Genomic DNA, 17,606 nt, shown 5'->3' with positions numbered 1-17,606 from the left:
TCATAACAAAGGTTATAACCTACTGAGTATATTCTTCCTATTTGTATGTGTGTAGCATTCTTGTATCTGAAGCTAGAAATATGAAGTGCAACTCTGAGGTCCTATTGTAATTATGCAAAGTGTGGGCAATTAATGGTGGCTTACAATTTTGATGGCTCCCATTGACTAGGACAGTTGGTTGTGAATGGATTTATTTACCTGCAAGCCTTCCTGTTTATGTGTGGGCCAGCTCATGGATAATGTATCATGTGACATTCTTCTGGAATCCATCTTAAATCTGGTACTTTTCCATTTAGAAGGAGGGGTGGGGACCCAGAGAGACAAAAGATTCCTGCCTTGTGCCAAAGCTATAAAAGGGGGTGGAACAGAACACCATGGCTTCCAGTCATGAGAAAACCTCTGCTTTCCACCTACAATGTCTGCTGGAACTAACAAGGACTGTACCGGGGAAGGGATTGGGCCCACACCAGGAAGGAGTCTAGTCTGTGAAAGAAGCTTATTGGAACATCTCTGAAGGTGAGATATTACCTGTAATCAGTTTCTTAATGTATTAGGCTTAGACTTGTGTGTTTTGTTTTATTTTGCTTGGTGACTTACTTTGTTCTGTCTGTTAGTACTTGAAACCACTTAAATCCTAATTTTTATACTTAATAACATTTTTGTTTATTAATAAAGCCAGAGTAAGTGATTAATGCCTAGGGGAGCAAACAGCTGTGCGTATTCCTCTAAAAATGGGCTCAGAGGTAATTTCAGCACATCAGGTGACAGTCCCAAGGGGGTCTTTGTGACCGAACCCGTCACAATGGCGTAGTCAAACAGGATGTGTGCACAGCTAATTGCTTTGAGACACTGGTAATAATTTTATGTGAGGTTTAAGTGTGGTGGCTGGAGAACAAAGTGGTTACTGGTTTGTTGTTTTCTGTTTGCTTATTTCAGATAAAGGAAATTGAGGCAAAAAATTAACAATGAGTGAGAGTGAAGCTCAGAAGAAGCAAGAATTACACAGGTTGCAGATGATTGAGAAGGAAAATGAACATAAAAGACAGATGGAATTAAGACAAATGGAGATCGGTGCACAGATTGCCAGAGAAAAAGCTGCTCACGAAAGAGCCAGGGAAACCCAGAGGTTAGCCCTGGAACTCAGGCAGCTGGCGGCTGATGAAAAAAGGGCTGCACACCAGCAAACACTGGAGTTAAAAGACAAAGAAATTGAGGCCCAGAGACCAGCCCAAATTGAGACCCAGAAGCATGAACTGGCTGTAATGAAGTGGAAGAGACAACCCTTCAGAAGCTGGCTCCACTTCCCCCAAAATCCATAAATGGGAGCAGTTATGTTCATCATACGATGAATCCAGTGATATTCCCAAGTATTTCATCACCTTTGAGAGACTCTGCACTCTCCATGCAATTCCTGAAGATCAGAAAATGACTACTTTGGTTGCAAAATTGTCTGGGAGATCTCTAGACATATTCAATAAGATAACTATTGATGCTGCTTCAAACTATGGTAAATTTAAGGATCTGGTTTTGAAACAGTTCCAGATTACACCTAAAACCTACAGGATAAAATTCAGGAGTTTTAAAAGGGGATCTGGATTAACTAATGTGGCCTAATGTGTAAATGAAATGAGTGATTTGTTAGACAAGTGGGTGAGGCGAAAAGGCATTACAAGCTTTGAAGAAATGTGTGATCTGGCTGTTTAGGAACAGTTGCTGAATATGTGCCGTGATGTAAAACAGTATTTGTGGGACAAAAAGGTGGGTGCAGTGGGTGAATTAGCTGGGTTTGCAGACTCTTTTGAGCAAGCGCAAGCTGCAATTAAACACAAACCACTGGCAGAGGGCTGCGGGGGGGGGGGGGAGGAGGAACAGAATCACCGTTTTACCCCTGGGGAAAAAGGAGACTGGGCGTTCACCTCCCCATCCCCCTGTTACTCGTCCCAAGTCTCCTGTACAAGCAGAGGAGCCCAGTAAGGGGCTCTCATTGTAAGTCCACTGAGCACCTGAGGAATAAATGTCCTGGGCTGAATGGGAACAGGCACCAAGTAATACATGAAGCTGCTGCTTCTCAGAGCACAGGGGTATCCCAGGGTACTGTCTCTTACCACCCAGGATTTGTAAAGGTTGCTTCTACACAGCCAAGCAGTGAGCATATGCATGCTGTTAAGCTTAATGGCAAAGTGCTCCAAGGTTGGAGGGATACTGGTGCACAAATTTAAGGTCAGGCTTGACAAAGCCCTGGCTGGGATGATTTAGTGGGGGATTGGTCCTGCTTTGAGCAGGGGGTTGGACTAGATGACCTCCTGAGGTTCCTTCCAACCTTGATATTCTATAAAACTGCTGGGGTCAGGAGGGACCTGATCCATGAGAAGGATTCGTTACCAGGAAAAATGGCGGAATTAGAATTGGTGGGAGGTTACTAAATCCTTGCACCTTTAGCTAAGGTACACATGGAAACTGGTGATTTGCAGGCTGAACTGATTGTCGCAGCAGTGGCACACAATTTTGCACCGTTTCTACTGGGGAGTGGCTTTTTTGATGTGGCAGAATCTGTCCCAGGGTTTGTTAGTAGCAAGAAGGAATCTTGTGCTGAAAGCCTGAGGGGAGGGTGAAGTCACATGCTGCTGGAGAAGTAGGAGAGTGTCTCTTTAATTACTCTGTAGCAGTGCAAAATGGGCTATTGTGGGCAGGGATGGTCAAGGCCAGTTCCTGTAGCCCCGGGGCTCAGGGGTGGATAAAGCCAGCTCCTGTCCTGTGATCATCTCCCTGGGTGGGGGTGGGGAGAATAATCCACCTTGTAATGGGGAGGCCTTCCCAGCTGCTGACTGCCAGGAAGTGGCAGATCAGCAGGGGACAGGCCCTACCCTGGGGTACACAGAGAGACATGTATCCCAGAGATGGAAGTTGGGGTCCTGACAACCGCTGTGGCGGGAACAGACCCCAAGAGTCTGTAGCTGGAAGCAAACCCCATCCCTTTCACTGAGGTTGGATTTTGTTGGCCAGTAAAGGGTCGGTCAGGGCTGTTAGCTGAGAGCCCACAGATGGATCAGGAACAGTTTTCCTCTTTGGGGACACGGGTATGTGCCTCGTGGGGAACCTAGAGAGGAAAGTCCAGATGGAAGGTGAGGGGGGACAGGAGGGTCTGCCCGCCTTTTCTCGGAAGGCTTTTCCCCAGCAGGAGGGTGAAGGATCTGCATCTGAAATGCCAGACCCCTCACCTGTGGATCAGGTTTTAAGGGAAGACTGGGGGTCAGATCTCCTGGAGGGGAGAGTCCACCCAGTTGACCTTTAGGTTTGAGGTAGGGGATGCTATTAGATAGTTAACAGCTCTCAGGCACTCTTGGACCGTAAATGGCCTTTCCTACAACGCTTCCATCTTATGGGCCTGGAGCACCTTCAAGACCATTACCTGGTCCCCTACTTTGAAGGAACACTCTCTGGCATGTTTATTGTACCAGGCCTTTTGCTCTTCCTGAGCATCTTTTAGGTTTTCTCTAGCAAGGGCTAAAGAGTTTCGGAGCGTTTTGTAGGGAACAAACACCCCCCAACCCCCCCACCCCCCATTAGAAAGTATCTTCTTTCCTTATTGGTCCTTTTGGTCAGGTGCCAACCAGATTATTCGAGCTTCTTAACCCCTTACAGATAAAGCAATTCAGAACAGCTTCAAGGAGGGATTTTATGCTACCCTTATCTTTGTTTATGACACAAGCTAAACTGTGTAAACACAGCCTGTCTGCCATCGCTTTGCTGGTTATCTTGTGTCTTTGGCTACTCCACCGATGGGTCAAGACAAAGGAGTTAATACTAATGGTAAACCCTTTCAAGACGTGTGACATACCTAATTTTTGGAAAAAAAACTTTTGTACATGCTAGGGATGGTGACAAGACAGTCTCACCAGCATGTTGCTTTTCAGCTTACACCTGTAAACAAGCTGGAAGCTTGGCATAGCAGCAAAAGCATAACAGGCCTACACTGCTGTGTGGAAGGGGAAACTGAGGCACACCATCTCATGGCATTGGTGGCTAAATGTCAAGACACCTACATTTTAACAGATATTGCTATCTGCACTCCGTTGGTTAGACACTGTGGGCTGTGGGGGCGGGGGGGTAGAAGAGGAGAGGCAGAAAACTGTAACACATTAAGTTTCTGTAATGCAGGCAAAGCTAACAAACAGTGGAGTAGTAATATATAGAAGCCAGGTTCTCCAGCTTTTACTTCTTCCCTTTGTTAATCTTCTGATCACTGTTGTTTCCCTTACATAGCCTTGCGGATCTCTAGGGAACATGTTTCAGCCTAGCTTCTGGGAGTTGGGGAATAGTGCACAAGTGAAATGTAGCATAAAATCCACTCATCCACTGCAGCTGTGTGAAGATAACTGAACCAGAACATTTTTGTCAGCCACGAGAGAGATGAAGGGGGAATGATCAAAGTCCATTGCTGTGTGTGTTGGTCTGGATCCGACCCGTGATCAATGTGCTCCCTTAAAGGGCAGCAAGGATAAGGGGAGAAATCAGGCAAGATGGGGGCAGGGTTGGAGAAGGAGTAAGGAGGAAAAAAAAATCAATTACTTGTTAAGTTGCTCAAAATGAGGCAAAAAACAGCCCTGGTCTTTTCAAACGTATACCCTAACCTTTACCCCAGAGAGAAGCAAGGTGAGGGTTGCCTTGTCTGTAATGCACAAATATTTCACACAAATTAGATTGTTGTTGAGGAGGCATTTTTTTCTGTGAAATGTACAGAGCGGAAATCATAAAGCATCTATTTTTTTCTGGGATAGTGATCATTTTTAAAAATTATGAATGTTAATGGATTAAATGAGTCCTGTCATGCAGTCTAAGGCTACAATGGGACCCTTTTAAAAACTGCTTCACTCTTGGCAGAAGGAGAAGTCATTCTGGCATCTGTATAGTCTAAAATCCCCACCCTGTAATCACAAGTTTAAAGCACTACAGTACTAAGTTCATAATTGACTTAACATTAACACTGCTGCTGTGCAGTCTGCCAGCAGAGGGAACCCAAACTAACAAACAGTTCCAGGCTGTGCTGACTTCCAGGAAGATCCAGATTTTGCGATAGGGAGATAACCGAACTCCCTTGTTGGGTGTGGGGGGGACCGTGCTGTTTCCTAGCTGGAAAAGGGAAAGGACCAGAAGTGTCACTTTAAAAACAACAACTACAACAAGGAGTCCTTGTGGCACCTTAGAGACTAACACATTTATTTGGTCATAAGCTTTCGTGAGCTAAAATCCACTTCATCAGATGCATGGAGTGAAAAATACAGGAAGCAGTATATATATTACAGCACATGAAAAGATGGGAGTTGCCTTATCAAGTGGGGGGGGACGGACGGTCAGTGCTAATGAGGCCAATTCAATCAAGGTGGAAGTGGCCTATTCTCAACAGTTTACAAGAAGGTGTGAGTATCAACAGAGGGAAAATTACTTTTTGTAGTGACCTAGCCACTCCCAGTCTTTATTCTGGCCTAATTTGATGGTGTCCAGTTTGTAAATTAATTCCAGTTCAGCTGTTTCTCACTGAATTTTTTTAAAATTTTTTTTGGTTGAAGAATTGCCACTTTTAACTCTGTTATTGAGTGACAAGGGAGATTGAAATGCTCTACTGGTTTTTGAATGTTACAATTCTTGATGTCTGATTTGTATCCATTTATTCTTTGGTGTAGAGACTGTCCAGTTTGGCCATTGTACATGACAGAGGGGCATTGCCTCACCCCTCGTCTAAAAGGGCCGCAACCATCAGATCCTGTCAAGGTTCCTCCCCCACTCTGAACTCTAGGGTACAGATGTGGGGACCTGCATGAAAAACCTCCTAAGCTTATCTTTACCAGCTTAGGTCAAAACTTCCCCAAGGTAAAAAATATTCCACCCTTTGTCCTTGGATTGGCCGCTACCACCACCAAACTAATACTGGTTACTGGGAAAGAGCTGTTTGGACGCGTCCTTCCCCCCAAAATACTTCCCAAAACCTTGCACCCCCCTTCCTGGACAAGGTTTGGTAAAAAGCCTCACCAATTTGCATAGGTGACCACAGACCCAAACCCTTGGATCTGAGAACAATGAAAAAGCATTCAGTTTTCTTACAAGAAGACTTTTAATAAAAATAGAAGTAAAGAGAAATAAAGAAATCCCCCCTGTAAAATCAGGATGGTAGATACCTTACAGGGTAATTAGATTCAAAACATAGAGAACCCCTCTAGGCAAAACCTTAAGTTACAAAAAAGATACACAGACAGAAATAGGTTTCAGAGTAACAGCCGTGTTAGTCTGTATTCGCAAAAAGAAAAGGAGTACTTGTGGCACCTTAGAGACTAACCAATTTATTTGAGCATAAGCTTTCGTGAGCTACAGAAATAGTTATTTTATTCAGCACAGTTCTTTTCTCAGCCATTTAAAGAAATCATAATCTAACAGGTACCTAGCCAGATTACTTACTAAAAGTTCTAAGACTCCATTCCTGGTCTATCCCGGGCAAAGACAGAAGATAGACAGACAGACAGACACAGACCCTTTGTTTCCCTCCCTCCTCCCAGCTTTTGAAAGTATCTTGTCTCTTCATTGGTCATTTTGGGTCAGGTGCCAGCGAAGTTACCTTTAGCTTCTTAACCCTTTACAGGTGAGAGGAGCTTTTCCCTGGCCAGGAGGGATTTTAAAGGGGTTTACCCTTCCCTTTATATTTATGACAGATCCCTACAGAAATGACTCCGGGCCTGTTTGGAGTTCAAAGAATGCAATTTCCACTTCTTTTAACTGGGCTCTAGAGCTCTTGCAAGAGGCTGCTGCCCATGTTTGCCTGCCCCACCCCACACCCATTAACCCTTTCCCAGCAGAATCAAGTGGGTTGTGCGGAGTTACTGAGCCTACTGCCTCAGGGCCTCCCGTGGGGATAAAGGGACGTGGTCAACGCTTCTCGTTTAATTACAGTGAGACCCAGCCCACGCAGTTTTGTTTCCATGGGGGGGGGGAGTGTGCACTCATCACTCTCTTGCATAATGACAGGTTTCAGACTACCAGCCGTGTTAATCTGTATCCGCAAAAAGAAAAGGAGGACTTGTGGCACCTTAGCGACTAACCAATTTATTTGAGCATAAGCTTTCGTGAGCTACAGCCCATTGTTTCATGTTCTCCGTGTATATAAAATCTCTCCACAGGATGCATCCGATGAAGTGAGCGGTACCTCACGAAAGCTTATGCTCAAATAAATGTGTTAGCCTCTAAAGTGCCACAAGTCCTCCTGTTCTTTCTACGTCAGGAAAGCGTCTCTCGGCAGCAGCCTGGGCCGTGGAGAGGGCCCAGCCTAAACCGGAACACAGCCAGCCCTCAGGGCTGGAGAAGCCCTTCCCGCGCCTGGCGGGTGGCTGCGGCACCCTCGCCAGCCGGGCGCAGCGCTAGCCCCAGAGCGGGAGGGGCGGGGTCTGCTCCGCTCGGTCCCGGGCTGGGGCACGAGGCTGGAGGCCCCTGGAGTGACCCGCGCGGCAGCGCGGATCCCCTCCCCCCACAGAGCGCCATTTCCCGGGGGGGCCGTTGCGATTGCCCCGCCCCCTTACGCCTTCGTGTTTTCCAGTCGCCCTCCAATGGGGAGAGGGCGAGGCGGAGCCCGGGGCCCGCTCCGCGTCACGAGAGGAGGCATGAGCGCCGGGGGGCCCAGCCCTTTGCTCGCCGCTGGCCTGAGGCCCTTCCTCGGGGTAAGCGGGTGGGAGGGAGGCAGGACGAGTCCGGAGACGTGCCGGGGATGTGTGTCAGTTCCTGCAGGGAGCCGCTTGTCTCCCAGCACCAGAGCTGTGGGGGCAAAAGGGACGGGGCAAGGCAGCCTGTCTGGTGATGCACATTTGCCAGCTTTCAGCGCCCCTCCCCGAGTCTCTCTCTCGCTGATGCTGGTGGGTTTTGCTGGGTGTTTTCCGCAGTGAGACGTTTCCGAGCACGGTCCGATCCTCGCAGCTCTTCGTCCCGGCCGCGTTACGGAAAGGTCGCTCCTTACCTGGCTCCGCGAGGCTAGAGCTGAGCTCGGGCAGGTCTGGGTGAGAGCCGCGCTTTAACGAGGGGGGAGTGGTGTCCGTTTCCCTAGCCCAGGCGAGGCTTCGAGCAAAAGCTGTTACCCAGATTCCAGCTTTTTATGCACCTTGCCCGTATCCCTGCTGCCGTTTGAGGCCCCGGAGGCCGCCAGCGTGAAGAGCTCATTGGGGGCCGGGCGGTAGCACCCACTGCTGAGGCGGTAGCAGCAGAGTCCAAGCAGAACATCTCCTTGAGCCCGCTGCTCCTCTGTCCAGCATCCCCAGGCCTGACAACCACAGAGCAAGGAACCCCAGGGGCCTGCTTGCAGAACCAGGGGCCCAGTGAAGAGACAGAAACGAGGCACAAAAGCAGGGAGCAGGAGCCAGCTCGGTGCTTTGTTGAATTCCAGACTTTTTAAAACAGGCTTTGGTGGAGGTTTTGCCAAGAGGGTGGGGCACAGCCTGCTGCAGGAGGGTTTGTACTCCAGGCACAGATGCATCCTCTGTTGGGTATATAAGGAACACATGCTGAACGCTGGTGTAGGTGAATCCAAAGCCTTGTTCTCATAAGGTTCTTAACCCCCCCCCCCCCCCCAGTGTAGGCCGTGTTTCGGTTAGTTTATTCCTCCCTGTAGTAATGTGTACACCTGTAAAGCAATCCATCTTTAACAAGCCCTTATGTGAACAAAAGTATTTCATGAAATTATTTTGAATGAAAACATTTTTGCGGGGGAGAGGATATAAATCTTCTCCTGGAAGAGTTGTGAGCCTAATCACAGCCACAATTGATTAGTGCCCAGGGACTAGAAAAATCTGATGAGGGGAGGCAATGTGGTCTGAGTGCAAAAATCGCATTTAGGAGCTTCTGATCCTGATTAGGTTCATGGCCTGGGGCTCATCACTTCACCTGTCTGGTTAAGTGACGGGGTGAGGAGCAATTAGTAGGGCCCTACCAAATTTACGCATCACAGACGGTGAAATCGGATCTCACCCATGAAATTTAGCTAGTTTATGAGGGAGGGGCAGGGCTGGGGGCACTTACTGTACACTGGTCTCCAGATGCTAGACCTGGACAGCTGGGAGTGACAGGACTTCCTCTTCCCCTGCAGGGGCCGCTTCCAGGGACTGGTCAGACCCATGTCCGGAAACCTCCCCAAGCTGCAGGTACCTCCATGGCTGCTCATTGGGAGCCCAGCTCTGAAGGCAGTGTCACTGCTAGCAGCAGCACAGCAGTGAGGGTGGCAATACTGTGACCCCCCCACCCCACACACACACCCAACAATAGCCTTGAGACCCCACCACGACCTCCATTTGGGTCGGAACCCCCATGATTCCTACACCATGAAGCTTCTGATTTAAATATCTGAAACCATGACATTTACGATTTTTAAAATCTTCTGACCATGAAATTGACCAAAATGGACCCTGAATTTGGTAGAGCCCTAGAAATTAGTTGCTCTTTATGCACAGTTAAACACCAATTCTTCTGGTCAAGATGAGGGAAACTGCAATAAGTAACTGGCAACGGCTAAACGTAAATCAGATCTTCTAAAAATGCTTTCAGTCCTAGGTGGTGAGGGAAGCCAAGTTTGTTTGAAATTAAAAAAATTAACCCACTGTTAATAATAGAATACCATTTATTTAAATATTTTGGATGTTTTCTACATTTTCAATATATTGATTTCAATTACAGTAACTCCTCACTTAAGGTTGTAGTTATGTTCCTGACAAATGCGACTTTTTATGCGAAACGATGTTAAGCGAATCCAATATCCAATGGGGAGGTTAGGTTCCAGGGAAATTTTTTTTCTCTGACAAAAGACATTATATACATATACAATATACGTTTTAAACAATTTTAAACAGACAGTTTAATACCGTTCACAGCAATGAATGATTGTAAAGCTTGGTTGAGGTGGTGAAGTCAGAGGGTGGACTATTTCCCAGGGAATGCCTTGCTGCTAAATGATGAACTAGCACTCAGCTGAGCCCTCAAGGGTTAATGCACTGTTGTTCATGTAGCCTCACACTCTACAAGGCAGCATGGACTGAGGCAGGAGGGAGAAAAGAAAATAGATGCAGGGCAGTAGCTGCAAACACTTCCCTGCAAAAACTGAACATGAGGATGAGCCCACGCTATCCAGCTGGAGCGCACCAGCCCTCCTCCTGACAGCACATGCATGGCTGCACAGGTGCTTTATTTCCAAAGTGCTGGGGGGTGCGTGCATGAGAGAGAGAGACGTGCATTGCTCCTTTAAGAGTGCTAACGCCACTTCAAGTACGTTGCCTTTTTAAGCAGATCAGCCAGTTCAGACAGGAAGCAATAGCTTCCAGCAAGCTCCCTCCTTTCTGTCCCTGAGCCCTCCCCGTCCTCTGCTTGAGGGGGGACAGGAGCAGGGGGACACCCTGATATCAGCACCCCTCCCCCAGCAAGCAGGAAGGTCCAGAGAGCAGCTCCAAGGCAGAGGGTAGAGCAGGAGCAGCACGGCGGGGGTGGGGGACAGCTGAACTGCTGCTGGGCAGCTGCCGAGCCACATACCTTACAGGGAATTTAGGGGAGCTGAGGGGGGAAACTGCCGGCCTTCCCCCATTTTAATCCCCACGAGGAGGGGCTGCTCTTCCAGAAAATCCTGCAAGCAGTGGACAAAGCAGGCAGGTGCCAAAGAACGTTATAAGGGAGCATTGCGCAACTTTAAACAAGCATGTTCTCTCATTGATCAGCAACATAACAACGTTAACCGGGACAACGTTAAGTGAGGAGTTCCTGTACAACACTGAATACAAAGTGTACAGTGCTCACTTTATATTTATTTTTTATTACAAATATTTGCACTGTAAAAAAAATTATATTTTAATTCACTTAATACAAGTACTGTAGTGCAATCTCTTTATAATGAAAGTTGAACTTACAAATGTCGAATTATGTACAAAAAAACCTGCATTCAAAAATAAAACAATATAAAACTTTAGAGCCTACAAGTCCACTCAGTCCTATTGAGCCAATCGCTCAAACAAGTTTGGTTACAATTTGCAGGAGATAATGCTGCATATGTCTTGTTTACAATGTCACCTGAAAGTGAGAACATGGCACTGTTGTAGCCGGTATCGCAAGATATTTACGTGCTAGATGCACTAAAGATTTTTATGTCCCTTCATGCTTCAACCACCATTGCAGAGGACATGCATCCATGCTGATGATGGGTTCTGCTTGATAATGATCCAAAGCAGAGCGGACCGACACATGTTCATTTTCATTATCTGAGTCTGATGCCACCGGCAGAAGTTGATTTTCTTTTTTGGTGGTTCGGGTTCTGTAGTTTCTGCATTGTAGTGTTGCTCTTTTAAGACATCTGAAAGCATGCTCACCTCATCCTTCTCAGATTTTGGAAGGCACTTCAGATTCTTAAACCTTGGGTCGAGTGCTGTAGCTATCCTTAGAAATCTCACATTGGTACCTTCTTTGTATTTTGTCAAATCTGCAGTGAAAGTGTTCTTAAAACGAACATGTGCTGGGTCATCATCTGAGACTGCTATAACATGAAATATATGACAGAATGGAGGTAAAACAGAACAAGAGAAATATAATTTTCCCCCAAGGAGTTCAGTCACAAATTTAATGCATTATTTTTTTAATGAGCATCATCAGCACAGAAGTATGTCCTCTGGAATGGTGGCTGAAGCATGAAGGGGCATATGAATGTTTAGCATATCCGGCACGTAAATATCTTGCAACATCAGCTACAAAAGTGCCATGCGAATGCCTGTTCTCACTTTCAGGTGACATTGTAAATAAGAAGCCGGCAGCAGTATCTCCCGTAAATGTAAACAAACATGTTTGTCTTAGCAATTAGCTGAACAAAAAGTAGGACTGAGTGGACTTGTAGGCTCTAAAGTTTTACATTGTTTTGTTTTTGAGTGCAGTTATGAGACAAAAAATCTACATTTGTAAGTTAAACTCCCACGATAGATTGCACTACAGTACTTGTATGAGGTGAATTGAAAAATATATTATTTCTTTTTTTTATCATTTTTACGGTGCAAGTATTTGCAATAAAAATAATATAAAGTGAGCACGTACACTTTGTATTCTGTGTTGTAATAGAAATCAATATATTGGAAAATGTAGCAAAACATTCAAAAATATTTAATAAATTTCAATTAGTATTCTATTGTTTAACAGTACGATTGATCGCAATTAATTTTTTTAATTGCAGTTAATTTTTTTGAGTTAATCATGTGAGTTAACTGTGATTAATCGACAGCCCTATTTGAAATATATATTTATTCTGGCAGTGTCCCTTTAAGACATTAACTGGGACCTGTGCACATTCCTTGATGCATTAGCTGTGGATTAATAAATGCTTCTGTTTGCGGGGGGACTGTACATAGGACAGTACCAGACAATCAGGCACATTGGTGAATGCTGAACTGTGTGAATGGCTGAGTCTTGACTGTGTGTCAGTTCCTTTTTTTAAATGCAAAGAGATGGAAAGTGCTGTGTGGAAGGCAAAGAAGAGGGTCCTCCCACCATGGATGGCCGTGCGGGAGGTGGAGCCAAGAAAGACTAGGTCAGCAGTGAGATTCAAGAGGGCGAAGAAGCCAGCTGTGGCAAGGTAAGCGCTTTGTGCAGCTGTGCCACCTGGGGCTGCAGTTGCATTGGCTCCCATGTGCAAAGCACCATTGGGCCTGGTCACCGGTTGGCTAGGAAACCTCCAAGGAGAAGCGAGGGTATCACACAAAAGTGGGGTTGGAGGCTCAGTCAGGGTGTTCTTCGCTGTGTCAGAGCTGCAGGGAGCGCTGTGCTGGCAGAGCTGCTGTCTCTCAGGAGAGATGGAAAACACAGAGCTGTTTGCGTAGATCTTATTACGCTCTTCACAAAAGCTGGAGCCATGGTTGAATCCCTTGTTGGGTATTTACCTTCTCTCTGAGCTATGTTATTCTTCACTTCCCTCCCTACACTCCCTCTTGTGCAGCATTCCTGGTACTCGATCCCTGCTGCTGGATTTGTACATGAGCCCTGTTCCCCCAGCCAGTACGGTGCTTTGCAATCCTGCAGGGATAACTGTTGTGTTTAGAAGTGTAAGGGATTATGATGGTTATGGAAATATACAGAAAGGAGTGTTCCAAAAGGGTTCTGATTTCTGCTCTGAGCTGATGTACATCAGGAATAACTCCACCCAAATCATCAGATTTATACTGGTGTAAAAGTGGTGTGAGAGGACAATCAGGCTCCAGCTTCTGACTTCCTGCTATTGAAAAACAGGAATTTGCAGAAACAAAGGCAAACATTACAATGACTTCCTATGCAGGCATTCTTTAGTCCTGGGGGAATTCTATCCCAAAAAATTAAAAATTCTGCACACAATATTTTAAAATTCTGCATATTTTATTTGTCAAAATAACACTATGCAATCATGTCAGTTTCAATTATTTTGATAATTTATTACAAAATACCTATCAGCAACTCTGTCTGTAACAATACAGACACAAAAAAATGTCTCCAGGAGTAGGGAGTTAAGGAAACCCCTACAACAACTCAGTTTCTGTTTGTCTGTCCCCTCTCTGGAGAGCCCAGCAGAGGGGCCAGACACCCACACTCCCTCCCCCCAGAGCCCAGCCCAGACACCCGCACCCCGTCCCCCACAGAGCCCAGGGATCGAGAAGGAAAAACAGCATGATGCTGGGTCCTGGGCTTGTATGGAGTTTCCTGCATGCTCTGTCCTTCCTTCAGGACATGCGGGGAACTGCAGCTGCAAGGAACCCTCCAGCTCTCTCCCCCTCACCCCCTGCAGTGTCTTCTATTTGCGAGCCAAGCTCTGCCAGCTCCAGCACGCCCTTAGTGGCATCCAGCAGCTCTGCAGCCCATTTCTGTCAGGGGAAAAGGAAATTTTGTGCCCAAACCATTAATTTCTGTGCAAATTCTGCATTGTGCAGTGGTGCAGAATTCCTTCACGAGTACATTCCTCTGCTGTTTCCTATGCTGATTGTGTTTCCATGGGGGCAGCATTCACATTTCTGCTCATGACTGTTCCCCATCTGATTCCTGCTTTTGTTTTCTCTTCTGATCTCCTCTTGGCCTGCTCAGAACCGTGACTGTCTATTGTATGAACGAAGCGGAGCTGGTGGATGTAGCATTGGGGGTCCTGGCTGAGGTGAGCACTGAGGCCTGCTGGTCCATGTTCCTGCCAATGCAGCAGTTTCCTAACATGTCCCTGTCCTGATGCTTTTGCCCAGGCTAATTTAAAATGTCCTGCTTCCACCACTTCCCTTGGGGAAATGCCACTGTAGGGAGGCTAAATGGAAGCCTTCTCCTTTGTAACCAGCCGCTTCCATTTCAATGATGCCATGATCCGGCATGTGTAACATTGTATCACGCCCCCCTGGAAGTGGTGTGATGTAAGCAACAACAGTGAATGGGTCAGTCAGGAGGAGGGAATGGGTGACCTGGGGGTTGAAGCTTGGGACTTGGGAAGTCTGCATGATATTTCATGCTCCGTCACACACTCCTGCATGACCTGGGGCAAGCCACTTAATCTCTCTGTGCCTTGGTTTACCCCTCAGTAAGTGGGGATAATGGTACCCCCCACCCCCTCGCCAGGGCATTGTGAGGGTTACTATTTGAGATGCTCAGACGGTGGTGAGGAGGGCCGTAGGAATGCCTATAAATAAATGTGAGGAGAGAAGTCCTCTTTACACAGACGCCCTTGTAATCAGCAGGAAGGCGGTGCAGAAAGAGGGCACCTGGTTAATGGGATTTACTAGCATGATTCCCAATAATTATTTATTTTGAGGGGAGGAGAGATTTCTCTGGAATCCTGCAATTCCCCCCTCCCCCCTAAGCATGTCTACCTCTTCCCCCTCCAACACCTGCATCACAGTGACCCTTACTGTGGCTGAGGGAGCCTCCAGCCAATCAGTCCTGCTTCCTGTGGCGGGGGGGGGTGGTGCTGTGTGTCTGGAGAGTAAGTGCTGTGCTTTCCTTCCCGGCCTTGTGGGGGCTGGGAGATGCCACCTGGGTTTGGTGTGCCAGGGGGATGGATGCAGGAGTTTCTCAGACACTCACTTGGGTGAGTAAATGCTACAGTGCTGAATTCACACTCCCTTGCAGGAGACTATGTTAATGGCACCTCAGCAGCTTTCTCTCGTTAGGTTGGCAGCTCCCCGGGCTCTCTGCCTGGAGTATCCCCCTTCCTGTGGCCCTGATCCTGCAGTTAGATCACTGCAGGCAGACCCTGGCTTTCGCATCGGCTTCAGTGATGGGTCAGCCCATGTGGCTGTGATTGCAGGACTGGCCCTTAGTTGTTCCTGAATGGAGAATCCATTATTCCTCAGGAGATTAACCCCCCTCCTCCCCCTGAGCACTAAAGATCGCGTGACACTCTGTGAAGGTACACACGTGTTAACTGCAACGTCCTCACCAAACTGTAGCTTGGGTAACTTTGTCCAAAATTCCCCTACAGCTTCAATGGCGAAGAGCAGTGTTCTTCGCTGCCCGGCCTAAGCCGATGTTAAGTGGGGTGGGATGCAGCAGCTGTTGATCAGCCTTCCGCTGATTGGGGGCCTGGTGCCAGTGGGGATGGGTGTTTCTTCCTCTTGCTTCATGGACGTGTTTCTGTGCCAGAACTGTAAATACAAGGAAATGGAGGGGAACATTCCATCTGAAACCGAAGGGGAGCAGGAAGGCCAGCAAACGCCGACGGAGCCTCAGTGGAGTCCAGCAAGCAGTGGCGGGGCCAGCACGCCCAGGCCAGGCCCCGAGCCCCATGCTCAGCCAGATGCTTTGGGCTGTGCTAGCAGGACAGATACGGAGGACGACGAAGATGATGCTTTGAAATATGTCAGGGAGATATTTTTTAGCTAACATCTCACGGGGGTTTTTTAAGCAGAGCAAAAATAATGCCAAGGGAGCCATAGTCGGAGGGTGGGGCAGACCCAGGGGCAGGCTCCAGTGGGTGGGGATACGGCAGTGTGGGGCTGTACGGGTTCCCCCAATGCCCTCCCAATTCAAAGGGAGCCCGGAGCAGTGGTGTGGATGGGGCCCCAGGAGAAGGGAGCAGGAGAGAATGTCTGAGAGGAGCTCGCCCTCGCTCTGCCCTGAGCTGCATGGCCAGTGCCTGGTTCAAGTACAGCCCTTGCCCAGCGTGTCTGAGCCTTCGGACAGTCCCTCACCTTCCCCAACACTCCCCCCTTCATAGCCTCTTCCTTGTGAGCCACGGGTCCCCTCCTCCCTGGGCCAGCTCCCCAGCTGATCCTAAGTGGCCTCCTGATTGTCAGTCTCTGCCCAGAAGTCATGGAGATTGAACTCACCCTTCCAGCTCTGGGGTGGGGCTCTGCAGGACAGGGCAGGCACATGGAGGTGGGGGGGCCGGACTTGCTGTGCAGCATCCCTTGATCTGTGAATAAACAGTTTGTTCTGAAGGGCTGTCACTGGGGCACCTTTTATCAGTATTATATTAAATTTGAAAGGTTATTAAAATATTAAATGTCTCTTTTAAAAACAAGCATCTGCGTGTCCTGCCTGCACCATGGGCCACCCTGTGCTGTCTCCTACCTCACCTGTGGGCATCATATTTACCTGATCTGTCAGTGGACTTGCATTGTCTCTGCTTGATGACAAGGCGAGCCAGAGAAGCAAACCGGTTCCATTGTCTAGGGCAGACCTGTTCACAAGCTCCTCCTGCCATGCCTGGTTTAAATGCACTTTAGTCATAATTTCTGCATCTACCCACAATTCTTAGTACCCACTGTGTACCTACCTCATGCAGGAATAGTGGTGAGCAGTGAGTTATTTGTCTGCATCTTGTGTATAAAGATTATTGCAACGGTGCGAATAGAGAGTGCTTTGAGTCACACGCGTTACTCAACCAGAGAGCAGAGATGGCACCAGCCGAACATGCTCTACAACATTCCACCACCCTGTTCCAGCTCTGCCCTATTCACTCCTTGTCCTGAGTCTACCAGACAGTGGGGAGAGGCCCGCAGTGGCCGTTTCTTCCCTGTGGACAACTAGGACTTACAAACTGTGTGGTGATGCCACTATCTCATTTGCCATGAACAAGTAGCGGGTGGTGATACTCAGGTCCGCTCCACGTCTGTAGAGACTAAATCTGTGCTACTGGGAGAGCTCAGCACCTGTTTCCCAACTGTCTGAGCTGCATTTTCTGCCCTGTTAACATATAAAATATGAGCAACTCATCTGAAGTATTTTGCGGGCAGGTTTGAATGCACATGGGTGTGCTGGAAAAGGTTTTCCACTGTCAGTGTTTTGGCCTTCTCTTTTTCAGTCTCCTGGCATAGGGACCAGATTATGCATGCAGCAGATGAAATTACCCAATAGAGCTAGAAAAGACCTGCGAGCCTTTCCTGATCTCCCTTTGGGCCAGGTACTGATGCTGTAGGTGACATGCTCGTAATTAAATCATAGAATATCAGGATTGGAAGGGACCTCAGGGGGTCATCTAGTCCAACCTCCTATTCAAAGCAGGACAAATCCCCAATTTTTGCCCCACATCCCTAAATGGCCCCCTCAAGGATTGAACTCACAACCCTGGGTTTAGCAGGCCAATGCTCAAACCACTGAGCTATCTCGTACCTAAGCCC

At 47.6% G+C, this 17,606-nt stretch overlaps 1 protein-coding gene across 3 annotated transcripts; it reads left to right on the top strand.

Moving 5' to 3' along the window:
- Positions 1–7,605: 7,605 nt before the first annotated feature.
- CYREN (cell cycle regulator of NHEJ) lies at positions 7,606–16,507 on the top strand. 3 transcript variants are annotated; one of them, XM_077831634.1, is made up of 5 exons: positions 7,606–7,700; positions 9,116–9,170; positions 12,490–12,619; positions 14,092–14,158; positions 15,628–16,507. In XM_077831634.1, exons 1-5 carry the CDS (start codon positions 7,644–7,646, stop codon positions 15,865–15,867), a joined length of 549 nt encoding a protein of 182 aa, XP_077687760.1. In that variant the 5' UTR covers positions 7,606–7,643; the 3' UTR covers positions 15,868–16,507. The 3 variants fall into 3 exon arrangements, with proteins under 3 accessions (XP_077687760.1, XP_077687771.1, XP_077687780.1); XM_077831645.1 differs by lacking the exon at positions 7,606–7,700 and adding an exon at positions 7,721–7,892 and having other exon boundaries at positions 12,469–12,619; XM_077831654.1 differs by lacking the exon at positions 7,606–7,700 and adding an exon at positions 7,722–7,892.
- Positions 16,508–17,606: the final 1,099 nt, after the last annotated feature.

The sequence above is a fragment of the Eretmochelys imbricata genome, chromosome 1 (genome assembly GCF_965152235.1).
Source record: "Eretmochelys imbricata isolate rEreImb1 chromosome 1, rEreImb1.hap1, whole genome shotgun sequence".
Lineage (NCBI taxonomy): Eukaryota > Metazoa > Chordata > Testudines > Cheloniidae > Eretmochelys > Eretmochelys imbricata.
Note: the sequence above shows the minus strand (reverse complement) of the source record. Positions and strands in the feature narration are given on the sequence as shown.